General features: G+C 36.1%; 1 protein-coding gene across 3 annotated transcripts in view; it reads right to left on the reverse strand.

The window, feature by feature from the left end:
• Positions 1–341: 341 nt before the first annotated feature.
• The window catches only part of VAPA (VAMP associated protein A), a 51040-nt gene continuing 27088 nt past the window's right edge, over positions 342–24293 (reverse strand). The window contains exons 5-7 of one of the 3 annotated variants that reach the window (XM_017514168.2): positions 17223–17360; positions 11401–11574; positions 342–2975 (exon numbers count right to left, since the gene is read on the reverse strand). In XM_017514168.2, coding sequence (XP_017369657.1) covers positions 2817–2975; positions 11401–11574; positions 17223–17360 — 471 coding nt within the window. In that variant the 3' untranslated portion in view covers positions 342–2816. Of the gene's footprint in view, positions 2976–5577; positions 6088–10955; positions 11575–17222; positions 17361–24293 lie in introns of those variants that run through there. The other 2 variants (XR_001820528.2, XM_017514169.2) reach the window with 2 other exon arrangements.

The following is a 24293-nucleotide window of genomic DNA, read 5'->3' on the forward strand; positions in this document are numbered from 1 at the left end:
TGGGCAACAGAGCAAGACTCTTAAAAAGGAGAGAATTTTTCTTTGATCAGAATTTCTGGAATTTCATACATTTTTCTTCCAAGTGTCTTTTTTTTTTTTTTTTTAAGGGAACATACCACACACTCAGAACATAGTTTCTTAATTTTTCATAAATACAAGAATGGAGAAAGTTATGGTACATTAGTTACAGAATGAAGGAAGCTAGTGCATTCAAAGTCACATATGAACTGAAGTAAGGCCTTAGTTACTTGATTGTATTTTCAGTATTAGCAACGGCTGTATTTCCCTCATGCTTACATATACAAGTAAGCAAGTAGACAAAGCAAAAACTTCTAAACATGTAAGGAATGAAGACAATTTAATCTCTATATTATCAGTCAATAAATACAGTTGGACTTTCAAACTGTAAATGTTGGTAATAAAATAATCTGATCACATTTCATAAAGCGATTAAAAATAACAGAAACAGAGTCTCACCTATACAATCAGAGCATCTCCTGATATGCAGAACAGTTAAGCCCACATACAGATGCTACCCAGACTACAATCTATCTCAAAACCAACCATGGCATAATGCATTTTATAAAATGCCTACCTAAAAATACATTGTATTTTGTAATGTTTATTTTAACAATGTGGGAGGCATGTCTAGCCTAAACACTATAACCAAACTGTATTCAACAGTAAGCCAGTAGTCTTAACGATAGGAAACTTCACATATGCTTATTATAAACAGCATCTTATATTCATTAATTCAGCCGTCTCTCAAATTATGACAATTTTTTCCTAGTTACCAGAAAAGACACTGAGTTAGAGTCCACGGGCCAGATTTCTAGTTCCAGCTCTGCCTCTACCTGTGAGGCACAGGGAAAGTTCTCTTAACCTTCGTAAGGCCTCAGATTTCTCAACTATAAAACAAAGGGGCTGAACAAAATGAATTCTAAGGAGCATTCCCATAAAACGGGATTTGGCTAAATTTTCAAGAACTTAATTTCTTTTAAAAAAAGATAGCTATGATAGATACCAAGCTTGACACTTATCACCAATAATGTTGATTATGTAACAGCTTTAAGCCAAGGAATTACTGGTTCTGCATTTACGGGGTGAAAATATAAGACGATTTTTAGCATGCTTTTCCAGTTACCAGAAAAGGGGACAGGGGATTTTTACAGACACTAAAGCAAACAGCAGTGGAAATACTCCCTGAAGCACTGCATGCTAGTAATAGAGAGGCGTTACTTGTGTTTCTTTTTAGCAACTTTTGCACACAGGCAAGAGGTTTTAAAAACGATACCTCAGAGCACAGTAATACAATATATGTGATCTGACAAATTCAAAATACAGTTGAAATGAAAAGGCAACCAAAATATTTCAGAAGACTTCACTCTTCTATAAAATGTGTACACAGACCTGGGCCTAAAATACTTCACTGCACCACATCCAGTTCTAAAATCCAATTTCCTTTTCAGGTAGAGTGCAACTCTTTAAAAAATAACCAGCACCTATGTTTAAGAATAAAAATTTACCTGTACTAGACTGTATGCAGCTAAAATCTGAATCTATTTTATGATTCCAAAATTTTCTATCTAGTATCAATAAAATGAAGACATAAGACTAAGTGCAGGAAAGTATCAGACCCTGTAACGCATACTTACACTGAAAATGTGTTTCACATGGTTAACATTTACAAAGGATAAAATCATTTTTCATAAAGAAAATTCCATAGGCTTGCTCAGTATTACCAAACTTCCATCGTGAACATTATTTTGAGTGCCAAACTGGGTGGGGAAAAAACACCTTTTAATTATTATTATGAAATGTTACAAATAAGACTTATTAGACTGGTTAAAAAGTACTTTAAAACCAAGGAGAGTTAAATCTTCCTTGAGAACATACTCTCAGAACTTGTTATGAATGGGGCAAATCAGATTACGCTGAACACCTCAACTCACTGAAATCACATAACTTCTATTTTCATGGACCTTATTTTCTATTATCTTGAAAACAAACTAACTGTAATCTCCCAAAATACTAGTAATACCTTGAAATTTAATCAACTCCTTTCCTTAACAGAATTAGGACTTTCGATTAAAAATACTGTAATATCTGAGAGGGTTTCAATGAAGCAAAACCTTTGCATCATAATGTCAAGTAACCATATATAGTGGACTCCCCTCTAATAACACGACAGACACAAACAAGCTATCAAGCAAGAATCTGTTAACAGTTTTATTATTTTTTTATGTTAAATACCATGGGACAGGATTGTAAGGATGAAAAACTCAGTCAACAACTGCCTCACAAGGGATAAGAAAAATTCTGCCATGATATTAGCAAAGGTAAAGGAGGAAAAAATTTACACTGTAAGAGGCACCATTTCCCCACGGAATACCTCTTGGCATTTCCTGAATGAGTGGGATTAGCAATCTAAATAAATCATATTTCAAGAGGTAACAGCAACAGATAAAATTTAAAGGGATTATTAAAATAACATTTACAAGACTCTGAACAATTCTTGAACTCTTATTAAAACCACAAAGAAAGAACAATTCTTTATTTATGAATTTCATAAAGGACTGAATGTGCAACTGACATCTGCTAGTGATGATCTGATAATATACAATTTGTCCAGTAGCCGAACAGTTTGTTTTTATTGTGTTTTCTAACCGTAAGAGATCATTAAAGGCAAAGCCTATATGACGCTGTACACACAAAAAAATGGTCACCGCGGGCCATACTACCAATGAAATGGTAGGTAAACAAATCTTTTTCTGGTCAAGAGAAAAAAAAAGAAATAGCACTCTGCATGCTTCACTCTACAAGATGAATTTCCCTAGAAAGAATCCAATGAAAATGGCTGCAATTACAACAAGAAGTGATGGAAGAGGACTGGTGACATTATCTCTGAAGGATGCAGCTGAGGTTGATCCAGGTTTATCCGAATGTGCTACCTTTCTGAGCCTTAAACCTTCATCCTAGAAAAAAAAAAAACACACACACACAAGAGGTTTTTAAAAACAAGCATACTAACAAGATTACTGAAGCTAAAAATCTACAGGGATGGAAAGTAGATTAGTGGTTGCCCATGGTGAGGGACGGAAACAGGGATTAACTGCTAACCACAAAAGGAAAGTTTCTGGGACTGATGGACACATTTTAAAACTGAACTATAGTGATGGTTGCAAAATTCTATACATCAGTGAATTGTACACTCACAATGGGTGTCTCCATGGGATATAAATTATACCTCAATAACACTGATTTTTTTAAACTGGAGCTGAGAAATGTATTCCTAAAATACAAAAGTCAGATCTAGTTATATTTATATTTTTTAAAATCCCACTAAAAACACCATTAAAGAAGAGTTCTGTACACTTCCTTCCAAGGTGGCCCACAGTTGCATCTGTCCCAGCCCAATCAGTCAAAACTACCAAACCTGTAGTTTGCCAGTTGTGTTTACTGGCCTACTGCAACTGAGGAACCAGAACAGCAGAGGCACAAGGGGATATTCTTGCCAAAAGCGGAGATACGGGTATCCCAGAATTTGGGGAAAGGAAACAGCTTAGCATGAAATTTAAGTAACAGTGTTTTCATATGCTCAAAGCAAAGCAAACAGCTGTGTGTAAAGCAGTAGCACCAGGTCCGGATTGCAAAGCAGACAAAGAATACTATTTCTTCAGAAACTAAAAATTTAGATGAGAAATATATATAGGAACCCCTTATCTGAAGCTCTGCACCTGGACTGGAAACTAACGGTGTTTCTCTGTGTCAAAATGACCTAGATCCTCCAGGCAAGAATGGGCTGCTTCTTTCTTACTGATATGGCTTCACACAGCACTGTCTTTAGAGGACAAGGTTTCTCAGTAGAAAGCAGAAGTCACTTCAGGCAGCAAGTTGTTATGACACTGTGTGCAGTGTGAACCTTGGGAAAAATACTAATACCTGTTAACTATGCAGCTGGCTTTATCTGTGTCTGTTCTCCAACCTGATGAATGGCAGGACTGATTTTTACTTTTTTCAGTGCAAGGCAAAATGTTCTCCCACGATTCCCTCATTGTGCTTATAAATAAACACTAACTAAAAGAGTGCACCTAATGTCACAGTTTTATTTGCATTACTGGATTTTCTGGAGTTGGGTTTTTTGGGTCTCATGCTAATTAGTACTGTGTAAAAACAGCAGTAATTCTCAGTTTCAGCTACCCTTCACAAACATCTGCAGAACTTTTAATACTCCTGTGATTCTGATTCACTAGGTCTGAGGAGGGCCTGGTAAACGGTAATTTTTTAAAGCTCACTGGGTGATTCACATGCAGTATGAATTACGAACCACAGGGCTTTTCATGCTGCTGATAAAGACAAANAAAAAAAAAAAAAAAAACAGAACTAGAGGAATAAAAAAGAACAGTGAAAAGGCAAAAGCAAAAAACCTAACCTGGAAAAAATTATGATGGGTCTACGAATAAAATACTAAAGAGTTTAAAATAAATTATTGAAGCCAGTGGGTCTTCGAAGAGTGTGTGTGTGTGTGTTTGCGACGAAGTTTCACTCTTATCACCCAGGCTGGAGAGCAATGGTGTGATCTTGGCTCACGTGCAACCTCCACCTCCTGAGTTCAAGTGATTCTCCTGCCTCGGCCTCCCCAGTAGCTGGGATTATAGGTGCCCACCAGCATGCCCGGCTAATTTTTATATTTTTAGTAGAGACGGGGTTTCACCACGTTGGCCAGGCTGGTCTCAAACGCCTGACCTTAGGTGATCTACTCAGCCTCCCAAAGTGATAGGATTACAGGCATGGGCCACCGCTCAAAAGGTTTTTATGTCTTATTTTTCCAACAGCACAATCATCTCTCAAAATCTCAAACAGAACATCAGCATATAAAAAGTAGAGGCCAAGAATAAATTCTCTCCCACCTACTTCCTGTTCACTCTTCCTATTTTTCAGCCCTGCCCCACCTGTGTCATTCCTATTGTTTCCACTTCTCCCCTCCCTGGCAGAGGTAAACAGTGGCTTCTGAAAGAAATCTATTGAGCACCCTAATGAGCACATCTTTATCAAAGAACAGAACTGTGGAAGTCATGGCAGATAAAGTAAAAGTAGCTAACAAAATCCTTTGAAAGATCCATGGTGTGTGGGTATGAAATAAAGATATTCTTTCTACTATCCAGACAGGTGCTTGGAAGCAGAGGGGTAACCCTTGAGGGAGTACTATGAAATATTAAATATGAAGAGACATAAATATTCACTTTAAAAAGCATTTTAGCAGAGATGTTCACAGATCAACTTAAAACGCAGTGACTTTAATTAGAGTGTAGTTCCTATATACACCTACCAAAAAGAATAATCAAATAACTTCTATCATTTATTTTAGTTACATATATTTTTCTATCATCTACTTTGCTGCAAAGAGCTTCAAACAAAGCCTAAAGAGCAAAGTATAGGTTTTCAGGTCTTGAAACAAGTAATTACTTGTCAAAGACAAATTATTCATAAAGTTCAGACATACTCAAATCAGTCCTCCTTCACCATCCATTTATTCAATCAAATATATGAATGACTGCTACATGCATGTACTATGAATGCAGATATAAATGAAACACAGCCCTTGCCCCCAAGGAAATTACTGCCCACGAGAGGGAGAAAGGCCTCTAACAAGTAAGAAATGAATGAAATTGGCATAGTGGAGACGCAAAGCAGACAGGCCAAATCGATTTTTTTTTTTTCTTTTTGAGAGAGGGTCCCACCAAAGGCTATACTGAAAAGATGACAACAACTTAGTAGCAAAACATCAATGTGTGTATGTCCTGTGTCGGGAGGGACAGGGTTCCAGGGCCATTCCAGTCACTGTGCAGAGTTTACACTAAAGCAAAAGAGGAGTATTAAACAGCTTCTTCTCCAACATACTCTAGCCCAATGCTGCCCCATGCAAACATAATGTGAGCTTCAAATGTGAGCTGCATATGTAATGTTAAATCTTCCCAAAAGTACATTTAAAAGCAAAAAGAAATGGGTAAAATTAATTTTATATTTTATTCAACCCAATATACCCAAACTACTATTTCAAAATATAACAATAAAAAAAGATTTTACCTTTTTCTGTACTAACTCTTCAACATCAGTTATTTTACACTCACCGCATAGATCAATTTGAACAAACCTCATTTCAAATGCTCAACAGCCCTAAGTGACTCATGGCTATGATGTGGGAAAACACAATCCTAGGCAGTTCAGTATGACTGGGGCACAAAATGGGAAGAACAGGAGAAACAACAGTGGAAGATGGCAATGCCACAGGCCAGATCACAAACAATTAGAATGTGTGCTAAGGCAAGGAACTTGCAGCAATGAAAACACAGGAAGACTGGTAAAAAGAAGAGTAGGGTGGGGAGCAAAGGCCAGGACATAATCAAACTAGGGAAAAGAAAGAACTGACCAAGGATACATTTAAAAACTAATTGCTAAAATGGCCTAATAACACTCACATGTCCAATACCTTCAGATTTCAGTCAACTTATTTTCAACCAACAGAACTTACTCTCAAGTGTCGATTTTCTTCTGATAGCTTCATCAATTCTCCCTGAAGTCTTTTACATTCTTCCATTAGTTTCCTTGTTTCAGTATCATTAAGTGAAACACTGTGTGGTTTTGGCATAGGTCCATCTTGTTTAGACGCATTCAGTGGAACAGCTTTGCTAGGTTCCATGTCATTCTGTATTACAAAGATATTGGGAATTTTTTAACTAACCAAATCTTACAGGTTTTAAACAAATAAAAACATAAATTCTACATCTTTGTTTCTGAAATACTCTTTAAAAGACCTAAATCAGTACATGTCAGCAGTCAGATCAGTCTAAATAAGAAGCCCACTCCCTCCATTCCCACAATCCCTGGCACGTACCTCTACCATAGCACTTTACTATGTATCTTAATAATTACTGTTGAAGTTCTTTCCTATAATACTTCAAAGGCTGGGAGAGCAAGAGCCATCTCTCTTTGTATTTACCCCTAAACTCAGCACTTTGGTAAAGGGTAGTTATTCAACGACAGTATGCTGAATGACTGACGTCAACAAAATCCAAATAAGAAGGTCATTTTCCATGCTCTGGTTCTGCAATTCAAATGAGGTTCTGTGGGGTAGGGGGATATTATCGTAATCATTCCAATAAAATCAGAAACTAAGAAAAAACATGCAAAGAAAGCTAACAGATTAATTTCACATCTTTGGTAATGCAGTTTGCTATAATTCACGTGATTCAACATCACAGTAGCACTTAGCATGTTTTCAAGACTATGAGCCCCCAAATCTTAATTCTCACCAACACTGAACCATTTGAAGCTAGCGTTGAAGGCCTGGAGATAAACATCTATGACAGTACCTAAGTATTTTTCAGCATGTGGTCTAAAGTACCCCCTCATCCTTCACTCTGACAGCATTTATGTCACCACACATCACAGCAGTATTACTGTAATGAGTTTTCATTTTAATTAAATATTTTCTTGCTTTAACATAATTGTAGATAAAAAACTGCTTTATTCAGCTATAAACTGCTAACAAAGACATTTACAAAATCAACTTTATGGCATTCCACAATACTCATTTTGTAAGATTTATCAGAGGCTGTACACCTACCACACCATCCCAGGTGACAAATTTATATTAAGTATTAACCGATTGTTTGTTCAAAGGGCAAAACTTTTCTTATGAAGGGGATGTTAATTAGTATGCCTAAATCCATGTAAAAATTAATCTATTTTAAAATGAAAATGTATAATGAGGTTCAACAGGTGCGATAGCTCATTCCTGTAATCCCAGCACTTTGGGAGGCCAACGTGGACAAATCACCTCATGTCAGGACTTTGAGACCAGCCTGACCAACAAGAAGAAGCCATGTTTCTACTAGAAATACAAAAATTAGCTGAGCATGGTAGCGCGTGCCTGTCATCCCAGCTACTCAGGAAACTGAGGCAGGAGAATCGCTTGAACCCGGGAGGCGGAGGTTGCAGTGAGCCAAGATCACACCACTGCACTCTAGCCTAAGCAACAGAGTGAGACTCTGTTGCTAAAAAAAATAATAATAATAAAATAAATAAATAAATTATAATGAAGCTCTAATGAACAACAGTATGTATTTGACCTGTTGGCAGATTCTTCCATTTTTCTTCAGGCTTACCCGTTAAGAAAGGTTTTAAAGAAGCCTACTTCAATTCTTTCTCTGAGTCTTTCTCTTGCTCCTCTATTATTAAAACACTGTTTCAGATACATTTTACTCTGCCAATATCTTTTCCTATTCTTTTCCTTAATAGTGAGAACTCATTTCAAAATGGTTTTCAGTGTGGTCAAATTCTATCCTAGCACAAATCCAACTTTTGATAATGATCAGGTGGCACACTGCCTTTTCCTCTGTAAAGGAGGTGGCAATAGGTACCAATATAGCAACTGAAGAACTTGTAGGTTTTGGTCAAGAATTGGAAAAAAGTCACATACCCATACCAGAAAATTGACAAAAAACTTAAGAGGATGAAGCAGGGCACCATGTCACATTCCTGTAATCCAAACACTGTGGGAGGCCAAGATGGACAGCTGTATGAGCCCAGGAGTTCAAGAACAGCCTGGGCAACAGAGGGAGACCCTGTCTCTACAAATAACAATTTTAAAAATTAGCCAGGCATGGTGGTGTGCACCTGTAATCTTGGCTACTCATAAGGCTGAGGTGGGAGGATCGATCACTTGGGCCCAGGAGGTACAGGCTGCAATGAGACGAAATCGTGCCACTGCACTCCAACCCAGAGTGAGATCCTGTCTTTTGGGGGAAAAAGATATACAAGGGGTCAACAGCAAAAAGAAAAAAACTAAAACGAGGAATCATCAAGCTCCTGACAACTGGATTTTTATTTTTAAATTCTTTAAACTGCATAAAATTATAAGGGGAAGGGAAAAAGTCATTTCTCATACTCTCATTAAATCAACAAAACTATTATTTACATTACTTTCTATTATTTTTTGACATACATTTTATAAAACTGGCATACATATTTGCTTGTTCATTTATATGCACATTTTTAATCATTTTAAATGGCATGTCATCAAATATTCTATTCTATGCCTTGCCAAAGTTAAACATTTCACTTTTGTTAAGCATTTGATGGGCAGCTTTCCATTCTTTCGAATTTTAAATAACATGTCCATAAGAACATACTCTATAAAAAGATAACTAGACTGGAATTAGATTTAGATTTTTCAAATTCTAATAGACTTGGAAATAAAATTTATCTAATTAAATACAATTAAACTTTTCTTTTTCATTGAATTTCTCTTAATAATGTTATACTATTTTCGTAACAAAAAGGAGAAGAAATAATAACCAACTTGTGGAGCATAAAGAGACTAGAATGCAAAGAATATTGTGAAGCCGAAACATACTTCAAAAGTGTGCCCAGCAAGTTATATCATGTACTACCTAGGCCCCTTACAAACCAGTCAACATACATAACATGTGCAAGAAAATCTAATTTATTTACATATACTTAAAGTATAATAGCATATGAACCCTTGTTGGGGATTTAAAAGGGGGTGGAGTGTGATGGGAGGGTGGGCTTTGTGTCATCATGGAGTGACAATCTGAAGAGCCTGATGAAAAAAACTAAGCAGGTGTGACTTTAAGTATATGCTTCCATTCAGGACCTCCATTAGTGAGGTTTGGCGCCAATAAAACAGCTTGTTTCTTGAGAGTTGCTTCAAACTGGTCCAGAAAGAGAAGACTGGCTGCTCTGAGAACCATGAAACAAGCAAACTAGAGGGATTCAACATACTGTGACTCTTAATTAATTGATGACTAGTAACATTATATTTAACATTGCAATTTAGAATAAGCTGGAAAGTCAAGGTGTGTATCAACTAAAATAAAACAATACACCAATCTTGTCCATTTTCCACTACATTATTTAGCCTATCTCCAGTAACCCTCCATCTATGAGTCGTCCAGTCACGCACCGTGTAACAACGTTTTGGTCAACAATGATCCATACATATGATAGTGTTCCCACACAATTATAATGGCACTGAAAAATTCCTATTACCTAGTGAGGTCACAGCACAACACATTATTCACATGTTTGTGGTAATGCCGGCGTAAATATACATACTGTACTCCAGACATAAATCGTAAACATACGATTTTTGTACAATACAGAATATTTGGTAATAAACAACTATGTTACAGGTTTATGTATTTACTGCACTATGCTTTTTATTATTCATTTGAGAGTATACTCCTTCTACTTATGAAAACAAAAAGTTAACTCTAAGTCAGACTCTAATAGGTCCTTCAGAAGGTATGCCAGAAGGCGCTGTTATAGGAGGTGGCAGCTCCATGCGCATAACTGCCCCTGAAGACTTTCTAGTGAGACAGGATGTAGACATGGAAGACAGTGACACTGATGAATCCGCCCCTGTTAACACCTAGGCTAATATGTGTGCTTGTGTCTTGGTTTTAACAAAAAAAGTTTTGGAAAATAATCTAATTTAAAAAAAAGAAAAAAGCTAATAAGGACATAAAAAAGATATTTTTATATATGTATACACTGTGCTTGTGCTTTAAATTATGTCAAAATTTTAATTTTAGAGTTTATGACGTAGTTACAGAAAGCTAAAATTAAAGAAAACAATTTTAATAAACACAGCCTAAGTGTACAGCACTTATAAAATCTACAGTGTAATGTCCTAGGTCTTCCCATTCACTCACCACTCATTTGCTGACCCACCCAGAACAACTTCCAGTTCTACAAAATCTACTCACAGTAAGTGCCCTACACAGGCATACCAGTTTTTATCTCTTATGCCGTACCTTTTCTGTGTGTAGTCATGGGCGTCCAATCTTCTGGCTTCCCTGGGCCTCACTGGAAGAATTGTCTTGAGCCACACACAAAACACACTAGCANACAATAAAAAAAGATTTTACCTTTTTCTGTACTAACTCTTCAACATCAGTTATTTTACACTCACCGCATAGATCAATTTGAACAAACCTCATTTCAAATGCTCAACAGCCCTAAGTGACTCATGGCTATGATGTGGGAAAACACAATCCTAGGCAGTTCAGTATGACTGGGGCACAAAATGGGAAGAACAGGAGAAACAACAGTGGAAGATGGCAATGCCACAGGCCAGATCACAAACAATTAGAATGTGTGCTAAGGCAAGGAACTTGCAGCAATGAAAACACAGGAAGACTGGTAAAAAGAAGAGTAGGGTGGGGAGCAAAGGCCAGGACATAATCAAACTAGGGAAAAGAAAGAACTGACCAAGGATACATTTAAAAACTAATTGCTAAAATGGCCTAATAACACTCACATGTCCAATACCTTCAGATTTCAGTCAACTTATTTTCAACCAACAGAACTTACTCTCAAGTGTCGATTTTCTTCTGATAGCTTCATCAATTCTCCCTGAAGTCTTTTACATTCTTCCATTAGTTTCCTTGTTTCAGTATCATTAAGTGAAACACTGTGTGGTTTTGGCATAGGTCCATCTTGTTTAGACGCATTCAGTGGAACAGCTTTGCTAGGTTCCATGTCATTCTGTATTACAAAGATATTGGGAATTTTTTAACTAACCAAATCTTACAGGTTTTAAACAAATAAAAACATAAATTCTACATCTTTGTTTCTGAAATACTCTTTAAAAGACCTAAATCAGTACATGTCAGCAGTCAGATCAGTCTAAATAAGAAGCCCACTCCCTCCATTCCCACAATCCCTGGCACGTACCTCTACCATAGCACTTTACTATGTATCTTAATAATTACTGTTGAAGTTCTTTCCTATAATACTTCAAAGGCTGGGAGAGCAAGAGCCATCTCTCTTTGTATTTACCCCTAAACTCAGCACTTTGGTAAAGGGTAGTTATTCAACGACAGTATGCTGAATGACTGACGTCAACAAAATCCAAATAAGAAGGTCATTTTCCATGCTCTGGTTCTGCAATTCAAATGAGGTTCTGTGGGGTAGGGGGATATTATCGTAATCATTCCAATAAAATCAGAAACTAAGAAAAAACATGCAAAGAAAGCTAACAGATTAATTTCACATCTTTGGTAATGCAGTTTGCTATAATTCACGTGATTCAACATCACAGTAGCACTTAGCATGTTTTCAAGACTATGAGCCCCCAAATCTTAATTCTCACCAACACTGAACCATTTGAAGCTAGCGTTGAAGGCCTGGAGATAAACATCTATGACAGTACCTAAGTATTTTTCAGCATGTGGTCTAAAGTACCCCCTCATCCTTCACTCTGACAGCATTTATGTCACCACACATCACAGCAGTATTACTGTAATGAGTTTTCATTTTAATTAAATATTTTCTTGCTTTAACATAATTGTAGATAAAAAACTGCTTTATTCAGCTATAAACTGCTAACAAAGACATTTACAAAATCAACTTTATGGCATTCCACAATACTCATTTTGTAAGATTTATCAGAGGCTGTACACCTACCACACCATCCCAGGTGACAAATTTATATTAAGTATTAACCGATTGCTTGTTCAAAGGGCAAAACTTTTCTTATGAAGGGGATGTTAATTAGTATGCCTAAATCCATGTAAAAATTAATCTATTTTAAAATGAAAATGTATAATGAGGTTCAACAGGTGCGATAGCTCATTCCTGTAATCCCAGCACTTTGGGAGGCCAACGTGGACAAATCACCTCATGTCAGGACTTTGAGACCAGCCTGACCAACAAGAAGAAGCCATGTTTCTACTAGAAATACAAAAATTAGCTGAGCATGGTAGCGCGTGCCTGTCATCCCAGCTACTCAGGAAACTGAGGCAGGAGAATCGCTTGAACCCGGGAGGCGGAGGTTGCAGTGAGCCAAGATCACACCACTGCACTCTAGCCTAAGCAACAGAGTGAGACTCTGTTGCTAAAAAAAATAATAATAATAAAATAAATAAATAAATTATAATGAAGCTCTAATGAACAACAGTATGTATTTGACCTGTTGGCAGATTCTTCCATTTTTCTTCAGGCTTACCCGTTAAGAAAGGTTTTAAAGAAGCCTACTTCAATTCTTTCTCTGAGTCTTTCTCTTGCTCCTCTATTATTAAAACACTGTTTCAGATACATTTTACTCTGCCAATATCTTTTCCTATTCTTTTCCTTAATAGTGAGAACTCATTTCAAAATGGTTTTCAGTGTGGTCAAATTCTATCCTAGCACAAATCCAACTTTTGATAATGATCAGGTGGCACACTGCCTTTTCCTCTGTAAAGGAGGTGGCAATAGGTACCAATATAGCAACTGAAGAACTTGTAGGTTTTGGTCAAGAATTGGAAAAAAGTCACATACCCATACCAGAAAATTGACAAAAAACTTAAGAGGATGAAGCAGGGCACCATGTCACATTCCTGTAATCCAAACACTGTGGGAGGCCAAGATGGACAGCTGTATGAGCCCAGGAGTTCAAGAACAGCCTGGGCAACAGAGGGAGACCCTGTCTCTACAAATAACAATTTTAAAAATTAGCCAGGCATGGTGGTGTGCACCTGTAATCTTGGCTACTCATAAGGCTGAGGTGGGAGGATCGATCACTTGGGCCCAGGAGGTACAGGCTGCAATGAGACGAAATCGTGCCACTGCACTCCAACCCAGAGTGAGATCCTGTCTTTTGGGGGAAAAAGATATACAAGGGGTCAACAGCAAAAAGAAAAAAACTAAAACGAGGAATCATCAAGCTCCTGACAACTGGATTTTTATTTTTAAATTCTTTAAACTGCATAAAATTATAAGGGGAAGGGAAAAAGTCATTTCTCATACTCTCATTAAATCAACAAAACTATTATTTACATTACTTTCTATTATTTTTTGACATACATTTTATAAAACTGGCATACATATTTGCTTGTTCATTTATATGCACATTTTTAATCATTTTAAATGGCATGTCATCAAATATTCTATTCTATGCCTTGCCAAAGTTAAACATTTCACTTTTGTTAAGCATTTGATGGGCAGCTTTCCATTCTTTCGAATTTTAAATAACATGTCCATAAGAACATACTCTATAAAAAGATAACTAGACTGGAATTAGATTTAGATTTTTCAAATTCTAATAGACTTGGAAATAAAATTTATCTAATTAAATACAATTAAACTTTTCTTTTTCATTGAATTTCTCTTAATAATGTTATACTATTTTCGTAACAAAAAGGAGAAGAAATAATAACCAACTTGTGGAGCATAAAGAGACTAGAATGCAAAGAATATTGTGAAGCCGAAACATACTTCAAAAGTGTGCCCAGCAAGTTATATCATGTACTACCTAGGCCCCTTACAAACCAGTCAACATACATAACATGTGCAAGAAAATCTAATTTATTTACATATACTTAAAGTATAATAGCATATGAACCCTTGTTGGGGATTTAAAAGGGGGTGGAGTGTGATGGGAGGGTGGGCTTTGTGTCATCATGGAGTGACAATCTGAAGAGCCTGATGAAAAAAACTAAGCAGGTGTGACTTTAAGTATATGCTTCCATTCAGGACCTCCATTAGTGAGGTTTGGCGCCAATAAAACAGCTTGTTTCTTGAGAGTTGCTTCAAACTGGTCCAGAAAGAGAAGACTGGCTGCTCTGAGAACCATGAAACAAGCAAACTAGAGGGATTCAACATACTGTGACTCTTAATTAATTGATGACTAGTAACATTATATTTAACATTGCAATTTAGAATAAGCTGGAAAGTCAAGGTGTGTATCAACTAAAATAAAACAATACACCAATCTTGTCCATTTTCCACTACATTATTTAGCCTATCTCCAGTAACCCTCCATCTATGAGTCGTCCAGTCACGCACCGTGTAACAACGTTTTGGTCAACAATGATCCATACATATGATAGTGTTCCCACACAATTATAATGGCACTGAAAAATTCCTATTACCTAGTGAGGTCACAGCACAACACATTATTCACATGTTTGTGGTAATGCCGGCGTAAATATACATACTGTACTCCAGACATAAATCGTAAACATACGATTTTTGTACAATACAGAATATTTGGTAATAAACAACTATGTTACAGGTTTATGTATTTACTGCACTATGCTTTTTATTATTCATTTTAGAGTATACTCCTTCTACTTATGAAAACAAAAAGTTAACTCTAAGTCAGACTCTAATAGGTCCTTCAGAAGGTATGCCAGAAGGCGCTGTTATAGGAGGTGGCAGCTCCATGCGCATAACTGCCCCTGAAGACTTTCTAGTGAGACAGGATGTAGACATGGAAGACAGTGACACTGATGAATCCGCCCCTGTTAACACCTAGGCTAATATGTGTGCTTGTGTCTTGGTTTTAACAAAAAAAGTTTTGGAAAATAATCTAATTTAAAAAAAAGAAAAAAGCTAATAAGGACATAAAAAAGATATTTTTATATATGTATACACTGTGCTTGTGCTTTAAATTATGTCAAAATTTTAATTTTAGAGTTTATGACGTAGTTACAGAAAGCTAAAATTAAAGAAAACAATTTTAATAAACACAGCCTAAGTGTACAGCACTTATAAAATCTACAGTGTAATGTCCTAGGTCTTCCCATTCACTCACCACTCATTTGCTGACCCACCCAGAACAACTTCCAGTTCTACAAAATCTACTCACAGTAAGTGCCCTACACAGGCATACCAGTTTTTATCTCTTATGCTGCACCTTTTCTGTGTGTAGTCATGGGCGTCCAATCTTCTGGCTTCCCTGGGCCTCACTGGAAGAATTGTCTTGAGCCACACACAAAACACACTAGCACTAACAACAGCTAATGAGCTGCTTTTTTAAAAAAAAAACTCGTAGTATTTTAAGACAGTTTACGAATTTGTGTTGGGCTGGATTCCAAGCCATCCTGGGCCACGTGCAGGCAGCAGGCTGCAGGCTGAACAAGCTTGGTGTACACTGTTTAGCTACAAGAATACTTACTATTGTAGTATAGCCACATGCTATACAAGTCTGTAGCCTAGGAGCAACAGGCTATACCATATATAGATTTGTGTAAGTATATTCAATGATGTTCACACAACTAATCACCTAACACATTTCTCAATATACATCCTTAAGAGATGTACGACCATATTTCTGTATTTTTTCTTAACCATCACAATTTCGGTTCTAATATTCCAAGTATTTCTACTGAGGGTTAAACAGAAAAAGAGGAAACTAGGAATTGGAAATGTAAGGAAAAGTTTGCAAAGAAACCTTGGGAAGAACAAAGGAGATAAAGGACATAAATGTGAGGCTACATTCTTATAACAGGAGTGATGGATGAAAATGGACATAAAGGAAGTTAAGAGGCTAAAGTCAAGAGTACTGTCATAAACTGTCAGAGGCAGAATTAAGGTCTTAACCTATGAATTAAGAGACAGGATGTAAATAACAAGAACAAGGCTACCTGAAAATTTTTTTCCCTAGTCTTAACAACCAATTTACTATTTCTCTGGGATAATGATTCCCAAAAGTAAATCATTCCCAATCACAAAAACAAAAAAGTATTAAACATTTAGATAATTGTTTTAAAGCCTTAGTATGTATATCAACTGCAAAACCAAATCGAGGTATAAACAATCTGTTAAAACTGTGGGGCTGGCTGTGTGTGGTGGCTCACGCCTGTAATCCCACAATTTGGGAGGCCAAGGCAGATGGATCACCTAAGGTCAGGAGTTTGAGGCCAGCCTGGCCAACATGGTAAAACCCCATCTTTACAAAAAAAAAAAAAAAAAAATTAGCCAGGCACGGTGGCAAATACCTGTAATCCCAGCTACTCAGGAAGCTGAGATGGGAGAATCGCTTGAACCAGGAAGACAGAGGTTGCAGGGAGTCAAAATTGTGCCATACACTCCGGCCTGGGTGACAGAGCAAGGCTCCATCTCAAAAAGAAAAAAAGAATATGCTCCCCAAATCTCAAAGAAAAAAATTACACCAACTTCATAATGTTTACATTTATATTGTCCTGCTCACTATCGAGATTTGAGTAAGTTCAGAAGTTTTTTTAGAACAGAATAGTTTGTGTGCATGGTTTTTAAGTGCTTTGTAGTTTTATTGTAATTTTAAGCATAGTTCAATTCTATCTACTTCATATAACACACTCACAATACCTCTTATCTGCTAGATATCTACATTACCTTAATCTTTAACACTAGTAGACTCCTAAGTCTGTTAGCTCCCTATAACAAACCTTCTGCTTCTCCTGTTTCAACACACAGAGTCCCCTGGGGTCATCCATCGTGTAATAACTGGCAGGTGTGGCAACTGTGTTGTTGTTGATGCTGCTCATTGAAGTGACAGTCGGAGCAGTCCCTGGTGGAGTTACACCCTGAGATGGCATGGGAAACATATTCTCAGATTCTCACTGAATTCTGATTTCTTCTGCATATTGGGAATGACTGACACAAAAAGCATTAGGCTCTAATACATTAACACTTTACTCTTTAAAAATGTATTAATGCATAAGAAACAATACTAGTAAGTAATAGCTATGTTACGGCAAAAAATACAAAGCTTCTGAACTCGCTTTTTATATTATTTCCCAAACAAAATTAGTTTTAATCTATTACATTATGTGCACTTATTAAAGGTACATATTTTATTAAAATATATGCCAGCTTTACGTTGTTTGAAAATGAATACCATCTAATTCTTTGTGACTCAATGATTTTTACTAATTAGTAATTGTCATTGATCTGAAAAATAAGCACTTTCATGTCTTACTACCTTTGATAACACTCAATCTGAACATTTTTTAATAAACCTCTCTTGTATTTAAAGCCTATCTCCAATACAAACACTCTCTCACACACGTTCCAGGCCAATAAACATACTTAAAGATTCACATAACCATTAACTCCATAGTTCTTTTCTTCTCAAATGCCTTTAACAGGTAAAAGTAATACTGTATTATACAAACTGGTGGGAAAGAGATTTCCCTAATTATACTTACTCATATCCCATTTGTTCTGTCTCAACAGAAAATAAAGTATATTCAACCATAAAATGTCTTTTAAGTAAGGCCCCTGAAATCCCTGTTCTTTACAGCCCCTGAGTCTTCATTAAAACAAATTAGTACTTTTTTCCTAGAAAATATGTCACCATCAAATGTCATATGGAGGACATAAATGAAATGCAATACATTTAAGAAATTTAGAAAATGTCAGAGTTAAGAAATTTAGAAAATGTCTCAAAAATTCTTTAGAACTGAACACAAATGAATAGATCATAAAACTTCAAAAATAACAAACCACATTCAATCCTTAAAGAACAACCACTACCACTAATTGAACATTAGGTATTTAATAACACAGAGCTGACAATTTCCAAACAGAGCTAGTAATTCAAGGAACCCTATTTTGTACAATAGTCAGTACATTAGTATCATGTGCCTCCAGCTGTCAACAATACAGGGAACATGCTGAATGGCTTTCAGTACTATCACTGACAACAACTAAAGTGAAGACACTAGAGGCCATTAATGAAATGAAATGTATTGGCACACACCTGCTGTTCCCTGGGACTAAAGTAACTACATATCTTAGTGTGCTTAAGGAGGGTATCTGTTTACGCCTGTAATGCAGGAAAAAATATTAAGAGTCCTTTGTTCTAAAATAAAAGGGTTCCTAAGTTTCCTGGGGCACCTTATCTATGATCCAAATCAGAGAGCTATTTCTCAAAAAATAGCCCACACTTTAGTGACGGTTCAAATAAATGAGAATTGTTTTATCACAAATAAATGATTTATTTAAACTATAAAAATAACATGGACTCAACCACTGTACTTCTGAAGCTGGCTCCATTTTTCACCCTATAAGATGATCACAAAACTTCAATCACTTCCTTACTTATATATTCAGTAAGAATATATAAGTAAGGGCCTAAAAAGTTTAAAGAAATCAACAAAATAACATCCTGGTTTTTTTCACTGTGTTCAGAACACATAAACACCCAAAAATTAATAGCATCTGTAAAAAGATCAAAATCCTCAAACAAGTGGAGTATACTTATACAACGTATTTGATATGGTTTGGATCTGTGTCCCCAGCGAATCTCTAGTCAAACTGTAAATCTCCATTGTTGGAGGTGGGGCCTGTTGGGAAGTGACCGGATCATGAGGGTGGATCCTTCAGGAATGGTTTAGCATCATCCCGTGGTAACTGTTCTCATAACAGTTCTCATGAGATGTGGTTGTTAAAAAGCATGTGGAACCGCCCCTTTGCTCTCACTTGCTCTTGTTCCTGCCAGGTGAGACATCTGCTCCCACTTTGCCCTCCGCCATGATTGGAGGTTTCCTGAAGCCTCCTCAGAAGCAGAAGCTGCCATGCTTCCTGTACAGCCTGCAGAACTGTAAGCCAATTAAACCTCTTTTCTGTATAAATAATCCAGTCTCAGGTACTTCTTTATAGCAATGTAAGAACAAACAAGTACAGTACTTAAATACCAGTGTACTTCTTTTTGCAAAGGGATACTGGAAGTGGGGGTGGGGAAGTGAGGGAGTGGGGTTAAGAAACACTAAAAAAAAAAAATTACAAAGTTTAAGACTTGTTATCTCTACAATATTTGAGGAGAGTGCATCAACAATTGTGATAGCTATTGCAGAATCTGCTGTGAATATGAACCAAATTTTTCTAAGTTGATTATCAAAAATGAAATTTTGGTGATCAACTCTTTAAAGTAAATGTGACCCATAAAATGGTGCTAATCTGAGGTGATGGGTATGTTAATTAGCTTGATTTTGGTGATCATTTCATAATGTATGTATACAAATGTGTAGGGAAGCACTATGAACTTTTCCACCACTCCTAAACACTAAATAAAGCTGAAAAGGAAATACAAATGCCATCCAGAGAGTTCTATGTTAAATCCTAAGTTGTTATCAGAAACTCAATTAAAAACTAAACCGATTTTGCTTAAGTTAACATACTTCTTACAACATACTAATAAACTAAAAGAATAAAGGGTGGAAAGATCTCAGGGAATATGCTATATTACAATCATAAGATAAAAAGTATATTTTCCACTCTATACTTTTAAAAATATACATCACCATCATAGTTTGCAACACATTTCTGTTAATCTTGCACATTTAGAAACGTATTTCAGCAATTGTGTAAGTCAGGATTCAGCATCATATAGCATTTTATCAATTCATCTGAAGTAAATTAACAAAATGTTTATCCATCACACTATCCAGGAACATCCTAACTTCTGAAGAGACAAATTTCATGCTAAACTAAACAGAGAAAAGGGATACTAACTACTAATTTTAACTACAGATACTAGAAAGAAACCAACATGTCAAAGATACGATTTTTTTTAACAAGTTTTATCAACTTCATCTATAGAGAATACAGACCCAGAAACAGCAGGATACAATTATCAATAGGGTCTTATTACCACATGAATGAAATACTAAGAGGTGTTCTGTTATCTTTAGATATAAAAGGTTTTATCCTTAATTGTTAGAAACAAAAACTTATTTTATATTTTGTCCTATCATAAAGACTTCAGATTTGGTACCTTGAGATTTCATATTTTCTATAAAAGATGAGATGCAACATTAAACTCACAACTTGCAAGTCACATAATCAACTAACAATCTAGAAAGAACTGGGTCTGTGCCAGGTTGCACTGAGTTTAAACACATTTCTCAGCAAGTAACATTTCTTGTAAAATGTGGTTAGTTAATACTACAAGAGTGAGTTTAAGCAGGAAAAGCATTTCCCAAAGTATATTCTTTTTAGAACATCAGATATTTCATAAGTTAATTAGGTTATATTAAAAAAATAAATACTGGGTTAAACATATTTCTTTACCATTAAGTTTTTTTCAGAGCTTTTAATAGGCAAATACACAATGTGATTCCTTTTGGAGACATTTGCAGTATTTTTCCAAACTCACTTGACTACAGAACGCTTCCAGCCTAGTACACTGGACAATTGTGTTTCAGTCTCTCTTCAACATACACTTTAATCAATTAAGGTCACTTCTAGCCTGAATACTAGACACAATTTTTGCATGTTTGAATTACGCAAATTTGAAATGGTGATATATTACAATCTTTAAGTCTCATTTTATGTGCAAAACTTGAAATGTAAATTATAAACACTCAAAAACATCCATCAAAAATCATAATGGTAAGGCCAGTGAGCCATGAAAGTTGTAAGTTATGTTTACGTACTGCTATACTGAAACACCACTTCAACTGGTTCACAGAAGTACCTGCCTATTCTTCTCAGGAATCGGTATTGGATTTTGCATATTTTGAACTACCCAACATAATCCAACCATAAAATGAAATCATTACTCCAAAAAATAAAAGGATCTACATCATCCTATATGCTGCTGACACAGTTTTATCATTAAAATTGTACCATCTGAAGAAGTGCCTTCAAATGAAAAACAGGCCTCCACTCTTATCTTGGTCAAAAGAATGAATAGAAAGTTTGATAAAATTAAAAATCAATTTTGTCACAGGGTCCTGACCGACTGTAGTCTTGAAACACCATCTCCCACTAAAATGGCCCTGAGCTTCTTGAAGAAATGTTTCCAGATCTGGACCTGGAAAAATCTTGCCACATTAGACAAGAAAATTACCAAAGACTGTGAGGGTCAAAAAAACTCAAGAAATCAATTTGAAAAGTCTCCTTAACAGGCAATTTGAGCACCAATAAAGGTAATTAACTACAAGGAGTTAAAACTCAAATATGTTTAAATCATGAGTTTTAATAATATACAAGTACAGAGGGAAGAACAAAAGAACCAAAGGAGGAAGATCAACTGTACATCACAGGAGGGATGCTTATAAACGAACTCATTTTTTAAAACCTTTAACTGAAGAGAAACGTGGGCATTTGTTCTGTGCCTTTTTAAACTCTACCACTGAATAACCAAGTACTACATAAGCACAAGTTTCTCTTTACAGAAGTATTCTAAATAGTGTATGAAGTAGGAATGACAGAGTATCACCATCAATCTTAAATGAATTAACAGACCTAGGCCATACTGTCTCAATCTCAACTTTACTGACATTTTGAGCCAGATTATTCTTTGTTGTTGGGGCTGTTCTGTGCATCATAGGAAGCTGAGAGGCATCTCTGGCCTCTGCCCACTAAACAGATACCTGCAGCACCCTTATCGACCCCTCAGTTGTGAAAACCAAAAATGTCTCCAGACATGGTCCCTAGAGGAACAAATCGATTGTCCCTGGATAAGAACCACTCATTTTGAACTTTCAATCATAGAAAATACCAGGGACAGAGAAAAAATGTTAAATGACACCATAAGGATGGAATCAGCAAAATCAAGTCTGTGGGAAAGTCTATAGGCAAACCTAGTTTAATAATAAAAATATCCAATAATTTGCAAAGAGAGAGGAAGACAGAGAAAATACAACAAACTAAGAGATTTAAGAAACATATCATCCAATAGAAGTATTTGGACTCAGCCAGGCACAGTGGCTCACACCTGTAATCCTAGCACTTTGGGAGGCCGAGACAGGTGGATCACCTGAGGTCAGGAGTTCGAGACCAGCCTGGCAAAACTCTATCTCTACAAAAATTACAAAAATTAGCCAGGCATGGTGATGTGCGCCTGTAATCCTAGCTACTAGGGAGGCTGAGGCAAGAGAATCACTTGAACCCAGGAGGTGGAGGTTGCAGTGAGCTGAGATCCTGCCACTGCACTCCAGCCTGGGCAACACAGCAAAAAATAGTAGTAGTAGTATTTGGACTCTATTTTCATCTAATTCAAACAAACTGCAGGAAAAAAAATTTTAAAGACATTTGTGACTAGTTTTAATGCCTGGATAGCTTGATATTAAGGATACGCTAAATTTTTAAAGGCATAATAGTATTATCATTAAAACTCTTTTATCTCTTTTTTTTAAGTACTTTGCAAGATATACATTGAAACAGTTACAAATTAAATTACACCAAGTCTTAGGTATTAAACAATACCTAAGATGGGAAGTAATAGGATTTATATGTAATAAGCTTAACCACAAACTAGTCATTGTTAAAGCTGCTCATAAGTTCACAGAGGTTCATTGTACTCCTCCTCTCTACTGTTCTAGGTGCTTAAAGTGTTTCAAAATAAATCTTTTTAAAAATCATTATTTTTAGCAGATATTCCCTACAATATACAAGTCCAGATAATCCAGTTAGTGAAAATACATTCCGCAGCTAGCTAATCAAGGCTCAGAATCAGATATTATCTAGAGTACTTTGAAGTTACTTAACAACTTAGAGATTACTAGTAATATGTGCTCTGAAAAAGTTCCAGGCTCAAACTACTTCTGCCCAAGTTTCATGGCAGGGGACTCTGGGAACTCCATTCAGTATTTGTTCAAGCGCTAAAACAGACGCAAAACTACTTTCTTGGATTACCATGGGCTAGACAAATAGGTAGGCATAACTGCTCTTCTCACCCAAGATGTGTAAATGGCTAGGTTCAACTGTCATTGCCGTATCATTTCCATCAACTTCTGGTTAGGTTTCCAAACCAGTGAGGCTACTCTTAATCAGCAGTATCAAATACCTGGGGTTCCAACGCTTTTCACACATCTCAAAGTATGTGCTATCTAGAGCATAGTAGAAGCCCAGACAGAAGAAAGATTTATGTTGACTAAATTACCGTAAAAAATGACATAAAACTCTAGGTAAGAAAATATCCCAATGTTTTTTCAAAAAAGTCAATCCAAGTCACGGCACCAAAAAAAAATAATAATAATAAAAATAAAAAAATAAAATAAATAAAAAAGTCAATCCAGACAATGTGCTGTTTTGTTTTCTTGGTTTCAACAGTAACAGCTGTGCAAGCTAATTAGCTTCCCTCAGCCTAAGCAAAAAATAAAGAAAACCTCCAAATGGGAAGCATACACAGGCCAACTACCACTCACTTTACAGAGACAGTATACATACTTGCATTTTTTTGCTTTTAGTAAATACCTCCAAAACCACTTAAAAGAGCCATTTTTAAAATTCAAAAAATAATTTGGTCAACACCTAATTATCAGAGACATTTTCATTTCTGCTTATTCTGAAAGAGGAACACAATAACTGAGCCCATGTATTTAATCTGCATGTTTACTTTTCAATAGGGCAAACGGCTACCAGATTAAGGCAGTATTCATGTCAGACTGTAACTAAATTGTGCCAAACAATTTTATTTATCCATATTATTGTATATATTAAGTCACACACACAGAAACACTTATCTTTCAAGTCTCTCTTAGCATAGGAAAAATTCAAATTTGCGA

This window comes from Cebus imitator, unplaced genomic scaffold (assembly GCF_001604975.1).
Source record: "Cebus imitator isolate Cc_AM_T3 unplaced genomic scaffold, Cebus_imitator-1.0 Scaffold518, whole genome shotgun sequence".
In the NCBI taxonomy this organism is placed as follows: domain Eukaryota; kingdom Metazoa; phylum Chordata; class Mammalia; order Primates; family Cebidae; genus Cebus; species Cebus imitator.